Source organism: Myotis davidii, unplaced genomic scaffold (genome assembly GCF_000327345.1).
Source record: "Myotis davidii unplaced genomic scaffold, ASM32734v1 scaffold1558, whole genome shotgun sequence".
NCBI classification, from domain to species: Eukaryota; Metazoa; Chordata; class Mammalia; order Chiroptera; family Vespertilionidae; genus Myotis; species Myotis davidii.
In genome coordinates, this window is record NW_006288873.1 from 10,521 (window position 1) to 18,215 (window position 7,695).

General features: G+C 54.1%; 1 protein-coding gene across 2 annotated transcripts; it reads left to right on the forward strand.

The window, feature by feature from the left end:
- Nucleotides 1-400: 400 nt before the first annotated feature.
- On the forward strand, nt 401-3,998 carry RPL18A (ribosomal protein L18a). 2 transcript variants are annotated; one of them, XM_006761092.2, is made up of 5 exons: nt 401-510; nt 1,752-1,931; nt 2,887-3,016; nt 3,569-3,678; nt 3,841-3,998. In XM_006761092.2, the coding sequence occupies exons 1-5, from the start codon at nt 493-495 to the stop codon at nt 3,931-3,933; spliced, it is 531 nt and encodes a 176-aa protein (XP_006761155.1). In that variant the 5' UTR covers nt 401-492; the 3' UTR covers nt 3,934-3,998. The 2 variants fall into 2 exon arrangements, with proteins under 2 accessions (XP_006761155.1, XP_015417699.1); XM_015562213.1 differs by lacking the exon at nt 401-510 and adding an exon at nt 1,372-1,436.
- Nucleotides 3,999-7,695: the final 3,697 nt, after the last annotated feature.

Below are 7,695 nucleotides of genomic sequence, written 5' to 3' on the forward strand. Positions count from 1 at the left end.
TCCCTCATCCCCCTCCAGGAAAGGCGCCGCCATCGCATCATAACATCACGCCCACCCTAGAGCTGGTTCCATTTATACTTAAGCTTGAAGCCGGGGTGCGGGTGGGATGAAAACGCTATTACCCGCCACAGAGGTCTCTCCGGGAGCCTATATCTTTAAGCTTGAAGCGGGGGTGCGGGTGGGATGAAAACGCTATTAGCCGCCACAGAGGTCTCTCCGGGAGCCTACCACTCCCCGCGTGCTGCGTGCGCCTACGCACCCTTACGGCCGCGACGGAACCAGAGGGATTTATCGCGTTGCCTCTTGGGAGTTGTAGTCTAGTCGCTAAGGAAGACGGGGCTGTAAAGTGATTGGTGCATCTAGAGCCAATGAAGAAACAGATCTGGTTGACGGCTTAGAGAGGGCGGGACTTCCTGGCTGAAGTCGTGGTGAGCGGCTGTGCGAGAATAGGTACTTCCTTTTGTTGGTGGAGGCGAACACGGGGAGAACGCCATGAAGGCCTCGGGCACGGTAAGGCGGCCGCGACAAGGGAGGGGGCCGAGGAGCGCGTCGTGGATCGAATGGGGGACCCAGGCGGGGTTGTGGGCCGAGTCGGTAGTGCGCGCTCCCGGATGGGACCCGTGCGGTCGCGTGCGGCTGCCCGGAGGTGCATTCAACATGGCGGCCACTCTGGCCGCCGCGTGGAGAGAGAGGCCGGTTCTTGATCCCGGCCCGTTCGGGGATCGCGAGGTCGGAGGGAGGCTCGTGCTACCAGACCTCGTTGAGTCTCCGGGTCCCAGTTGGGTAGTGAGCTTGGTTCTGGGGGCGGCAGTAGTGTTCCCATTTTCCCAGGATGGCCGTGAGAAGTAGAGGAAAGTTATGAACTCGAATTGACGAGGAGATTGCGAGCCTTATGGCTGTGGCAGGTGCTGGGCAGAATCAGGGCGCTGTGAGGCAGAGATGGGAGAGTGGGTCCCGGGGAAATACAGGGCGGGGTGCCATGTGCAGCTCTCCAGCCTCAGTTTCCACGCTGGGCGAGGCATTGCGTCGGCCCCTTTAAGAACGGGTGGTCCGCGCGGTTCACGTGGCAGATTCAGAGGTGGATGTAGCCGAGTTTGCAGTGTTTGGAGCTGCCTTCTGATCTTAATGAAAGGATGGCGAGTCGTTTAGGTAGGTGGCTCTTTTCTGCTACGCCGCAGGGCTTCGGTTTGGCAGACACCTCACCTTAGCATCATGTAGACGGGGGACCCACATCTCCTGGGCACCTGGGAAATGCAGGCAGCTGCAAGCTGCTGGCAGCGGTGCAGGAACCCGGGCTGGAGAGGGAACTGGGTTCTTGTTTCGGGACTACCTGGGGCGGGCTGTGAGATCCCGGGCTGGTTTCTGTCTCAGCCCCAGAGTGAAAGAGAACTTTGGCAAGATGTTCGTGAGCTGCGCAGATGCTGTGGACGAAGAAGGTTGCCTGATGGGTCTGAGCCTGAGGCTGCAAGTCTAGGCCTCCATTTTGCCACAAGTAGAAAGAGAAAGGGAGAGACAGTGGGGCTGATGGTCCTGCCCAACTGTCTGGAGCCAGGGCAACGGGCACACCGCCCTTTTATGGGGAAGGCGGGACAGTGGTGTGACCCACCATCCCCTGGATTCCACGTGGAAGCCCCCTGGGACTTGCCCTCCATCTATCCCCTGATCGACATCACAAGTCTCTGGGAAGGAGAGCGAGGCATCTCCACAGTTGCCTGGTTGCTGGTCCTACCTCACCTCTGATTCTGTTTCAGCTTCGAGAGTACAAGGTGGTGGGGCGCTGCCTGCCCACCCCCAAGTGCCACACGCCACCCCTCTACCGCATGCGCATCTTTGCACCTAACCATGTTGTTGCCAAGTCCCGCTTCTGGTACTTTGTGTCTCAACTCAAGAAGATGAAGAAGTCTTCAGGGGAAATCGTCTACTGTGGGCAGGTATGGAGTGTCCAGGACACGGTGGGGTCTGGAGTGGGTTTACATCTCCCATGAGGCAGCCCTGGCCTCACAGGGTGATGGCGCTTCAGAGCCCCTGGTCCTGTTCACAGGTGTAGTTCAGGCCCTAGGTCAGGGTGGGGTGGGTGAATCTGCTCTTCTCTTAACGAGAAAGCCCAAGGCCGGGGGAGGGTGTGGCTGTCATGCTGGGATGTCTCAGCTGAGGTCACCACCTTCCCTGGACCTCATCTGTGAAGGGGAAAAGGTGCCATCGCCTGGGCACAATGGCATGATGGGCACTGGACTCTGCATCATGTGGCTGCACTGGGCGGCAGCTGGTCCCCGTGAGGAAAGTGGCCTGGACTACTCTGCGCCCCCCACTTTTCCCATGGAGATTTCTGTGGACAGCAGATTGCCCTCGCTTGTCTGAAGGTTCAGGGCAGTGGTTCTCAACCTTGGGTGGAAACCCTTTCACAGGGGTCGCCTAAGACCATCAGAAAACAGATATATAATTACATATTGTTTTTGTGACTAATCACAAAAACCCAAGCATCTAAACCCAAGAACTGCTGTTTGCTGTAGCAGCAGTTGAAACAGGTGCTAACAGCAGTGGATCTTGTCGCCTTTGGGGGCTGTCACTGTGCCCCTCGAAGTGAATTGGAAGGTTCTACACTCCTGGTGGTCAGAGAGGGGTCTCCTAGGCAAGCACCTAATGGGAGTTTTGAGGAACACCCAGAGACCTGATGCTTTAATTATGTTCAATTTGTAACAATGAAATTGGGGGTCACCACAACATGAAGAACTATATTAAAGGGTCGCGGCATTAGGAAGGTTGAGAACCACTGGTTCAGGGGCTGTCCTTGGGACAGCAAGGGTAGAAGTATTGGCTCAGTGAGGGTAGGGGCTGGGGTGGAGGCCCATTTACTACTCTCCCCTCAGCCAGTCTCCTTTTTGGCAGGTGTTTGAAAAATCCCCGCTTCGGGTAAAGAACTTTGGCATCTGGCTGCGCTACGACTCCCGCAGTGGCACCCACAACATGTACCGGGAGTACCGGGACCTGACCACCGCCGGCGCCGTCACCCAGTGCTGTAAGTGGTCTTGTGCCACAGCCAGGTCCTTCCTTTTAGAGTCATCCTTGACAGACATCTGCAGCTGTCTGACACCTCCCCCCTAGACTGAGGCAGGACAAATGCAAGAGGCTTTGGGGGTGTGGGGAGTCCCAGGGATGGTGATGGGTGTTTGCTTAGGGGGTAGAAATGGAGAGGATATCCCAGGAACACCTTTTCCTGGAACCTGGCAGCAAATGGACTTTTGGGGCCAGTCTCTGCTAGAGACGCAGCTCCCACCCATCACCGCGTCCAGCCCCTGTCCAGTGTTGGGACCTGTGGTGGGCCAGGGTGCTCCCAGGGTGGGCCACCTATCAGGTCTGAAACCCAAGCACCTAAACCCAAGAACTGCTGTTTGCTGTAGCAGCAGTTGAAACAGGTGCTAACAGCAAGTGAATCTTGTCGCCTTTGGGGGCTGTCACTGTGCCCCTCAAAGTGAATTGGAAGGTTCTACACTCCTGGTGGCCAGAGAGGGGTCTCCTAGGCAAGCACCTAATGGGGGTTTTGAGGAACACCTGTCTGTTCACCCTGCAGACCGAGATATGGGGGCCCGGCACCGTGCCCGCGCCCACTCAATCCAGATCATGAAGGTGGAGGAGATTGCAGCCAGCAAGTGCCGCCGACCAGCAGTCAAGCAGTTCCACGTGAGTGCACTGGGCCCCTGCTGGACTGAGGGGGGCTCCCCCTAGCCTTGGGTCTGACGCAGGAGCCCAGTGGGGCATGTCCACACCTCTGTAGACCTTTCAAAGGACAAGGTTAAGAGGCTTCCACCACACCACCCCCTCACCTGCCTCTCTCTGTCATAGGACTCCAAGATCAAGTTCCCGTTGCCGCACCGGGTCCTTCGTCGCCAGCACAAGCCACGCTTCACCACCAAGAGGCCCAACACCTTCTTTTAGATGCAGGGTCTCTCCCTCCCTTGGCCTGCCCAAATAAACTTTTTGGGAAAATCGGGGTGCTCATACACACTTGTTTTCTTTGCATACCCTGCAGAACTCAAAAGGGCATAGCCCAAGAGTTCTCTGCTCTGAGAGGGGTATTGCTCAAGTGGGGCCCAGACAGCAAGACCCTCAGAAGGGGTGGTGGGAGTCCCAGGAATAGTGAGGGTCTCACCCCCAAGCTCTCCAGCCCACTCAGTTCCTTGAGGCTTTGTCCAGTAAGGAGCTGTCATGGGTGGGGTCCTAGTGTGAGGGCCGAGCTTTCAGCCCTATCAGGCAGCCCTCTGCTGTGAGCTTTGAGGGTGCATTGTAGGGCACAGACTTGGCCCCCAAATCTGTCCCACGGGCCTCCATTTCCCCCCATTCTGGTGGTGAGATGTGGCAGCTGGACCCTGGAGGAAACCAGGATGGTTAGGCTGGTTCTACCTGGGATCTCCCCTCCTGGCCCAGAACCTGGTTCTTGGTTCCAAGATCCTTCCAGGGTATTTGAGGGCATCTGTCTCCAGGAAACCACTGAAAGCCTGGAAAAAATGCAGGCACGAAGCTAATCCCACCTGGCTGAGCCCTCAACAAGGAGGTTGACACAGGCCTTGGGAGCACCTGTCCTTAATGTGTCACCTTGATCCCTCTGAGCACAGGTGTCCAGGCCACCTACCACCTTTACTGATCAGCAGTGCTGGGGGTGCAAGCACCAGAGGCACAGGCTGGGCAGGACCCACCATGGATCAGGAGGGAGCCCTAAGCACAAAAAGGCAGAAAGCCAGTCCTGGTCAGGGAACACAGCTGCTGCCCCACAGAAGGGGAGGAGTGCGTGAAAACAAGGTCTCCAACCCACCTGTGGAGAGGCCAGATCCCCAGGGCACAGCGTTGCATAGCCAGCGCTCTAGGCAAGACAGGTCTGAGTGGGTCCCAGGCTTCCCAGGCCCTCAGAGCTGCTTTGCTTAGTAAACTGATGTTGGGCCCTCTACCTGGGCTGCTCTCCACAGATTATCACTGGGCTCCCCTCAGTGATGTTTCTGAACCATCCTATCTAATAATAGACAAACATGGTAATTGACTGCCTTCGCTATGCCTCCCATTGGCTAATCAGTGAGATATGCAAATTAACTGCCAACAAAGATGGTTGATTTGCATACATAGGCGCTCTGGCCTGGGTCCCGGGTGCTGGAGGAAGACCGGTGCGGCAGCCAGGGGAAGGGAAGGCCTATTGCACAAATCTTTTCGTGCAACAGGCCTCTAGTATATCCATAAGGACAGCTTTCAACCCCCACCAGGCACTCGGGGCTCAGACCACATCTGTCACTGTCCCTGGCAGAGCTGTAAGTTTGTGGGACCCAGGAAAGGGCAGATGGCCAATGACTATCCCTCCACCTGTGTGTCTGTAGCACATAGGCTAACTGTTAAGTTGCTGGGCCAGGTATTTGATTTGGGGACTGCCAGACTACCCTCCATAGATGGCATCTAAAGGGTGTCCCAAAATTCACACAAGAAGTAATTTTGATAGAAAACAGGTTTATAATTAAAAATTGTAAATTTTTTATTGATTCATAAAGTATACAGTATAGGGTTATGTATGGAATGGCATATTGGGTAAATGGTCTCCACAGCTTTGCTGGCACATATGCACTTGTTGAAATTTTCCATGACCGTTTCGCATAAATGTGGCTGAATTTCGTTGATACAGCGCTCAATTTCCTCCTTCAAGGCCTGGGTGGTCATGGGCTTGTTGGCATAAACCTTAGACTTCAAAAAACCCCAAAGAAAAAAGTCAACGGCATTAAATCACATGATCTGAGCAGCCAATTCTGATCACCAAAATGGGAAATTACACGACCAGGAAATGACTCATGCAGTAATTGAATTGTTTCTCTGGCTGTATGGTATGTGGCACGTCTTGTTGAAACCACATGTCATCCACATCCATATCTTGCAATTTAGGCACCAAAATGGATTATCATGTGATAGCGAGCACCATTAAATTCAAATCTTAGGTGAATTTTGGGACACCCTTTATATCCAACAGCATTAAGGACAGGAAGCAGCCAGTTGATTCTCATCGTTGGTGTTTCTATTCCTTTCTGAATTCAAATATATATATATTTTTAAAAGGGATCCTGGTTTTCCCCAACTTTGCCAGCACCGGTGGGTTAGTAAACTGATGGCTGAAAAAATCAAATTTTAGGATTGGCTTTCCCCACCTGCCCATGAATTCATTTGTATCATCTTGGCTCATTATTGGGCTGTTGGTTATGGATCTGTAAAACCTTGGAAGAAAAATCTCCCCATGTTGCAAACACGTTTGCCTTGTGGATTTCGTTAACTTATTGTAGTTTCTAGCAAAAATTCCTAGTTTCTCCAAATATTCCATTCCCCCCCTCAGTAATAGGTTCTCCATATCTAGATGCCATCCAGAAAGCTTCCCAGCCTACCTTCCAGTTAGGAGTGGCCATGTGACAACAGTAGCGATGTGTGCCACGAACAGGAAGTACCCATACAGTTGGAATATTGCCACGATGCCCAATCCTCCAACAGCCATCCTTGGGCACAAGCCACACCAGCAACCAAGTAGGTAGAGCTTGGATTCCTGACCCTCTGTGCGGCTGCTAGATCACTCCTGATGTGGCCTGGAGGTGGGCCCTGATGGCTGTGCCTGGAGCAAGTCACTGCCTACTCTGAGCCTAGTTCCTTTTATGTGAAGTGGGAATGGTGATCCTTTAGTTTGGGGGGTGGGGAGCTTTAGATAAGCTAGAGGTTGAGCATCCAGGATGTACTGCCAGGAATGTGGAAGTTCAGCGTCCCACACAGGCCCACCAGGCACCTCATCTCCACTTTGGGGTTCCATTGAGGCATCATCCACATTACGGCCTGGGAACCAGTTGGGAGGGCTTTGCCCCCACTAGCCAAGGTGTGGGGCCAATCCCATTATTGGGGGGCCTTGAACAGAGGATAGTAAGCCCAGCTCCCTATCTTCAACCTGCTCACCCACCCACCCTGCCATTTGCTCATCGTCTTACCGGATTGTCCACAGACTCTGCCATGTAACCACCCACCTGCCAATTCCCCTCATACCCTGCCAAGAGCAGCTGGTGGGGACACTGGCTGGAGGTGAGGGCCACTGAACCAAGGGTGGTGTGCGGGAACCACCAGGGCAAAGGCCAGAATTAGGGGGAGGTGGGCCCGTGAGGCAGGATGGTCCTTGGATTGCTGACATCACTGGTCTACTCAGAGGACGACAGGAACCCAGTGCACCCTTCCCACTGCCTCAGGTGTCGAGGTATCCCCGGACCCCTTCCTGGGCATGGCCAGGTGCCAGACGTCATGCCCTGGCAAGGCTAGGAGCCCTGGAGGAGAGAGACAGAACCCCTCCTCCCTGACCCACCCTGCACCCAGCTCCTGAGTTAGGACCAACAGGTAGGTACCAAGGCAAGAAGAATGGGAGGCCCAGGAGACCCAGAGACGAGAATCAGGATCATAAGATTCTCAAGACTGGATCCTGAACTTCTCCAACTGGATGCCCCTGGGCTCTGGCTGGATAGCTCAGTTGGTTAGAGCATCGTCCCAATAAGCCAAGGTTCTGGGTTCAATCCCCGGTCAGGCCACACAAGAATCAATCAATGAATGCATAGATAAGTGGAACAACAAATCTGATGTTTCTCTCTTCCTCTAAAACCAATAATAATAATAATCCTATCTAATAAAAGAGAAACATGGTAATTAGCGTAC

What these genes read in the sequence shown, in the direction of transcription:
- RPL18A (XM_006761092.2), top strand. An exon ending in AAATCGTCTACTGTGGGCAG is followed by an intron (nt 1,932 to 2,886) that starts GTATGGAGTGTC and finishes CCTTTTTGGCAG; the next exon opens with GTGTTTGAAAAATCCCCGCT. An exon ending in CGGCGCCGTCACCCAGTGCT is followed by an intron (nt 3,017 to 3,568) that starts GTAAGTGGTCTT and finishes TTCACCCTGCAG; the next exon opens with ACCGAGATATGGGGGCCCGG.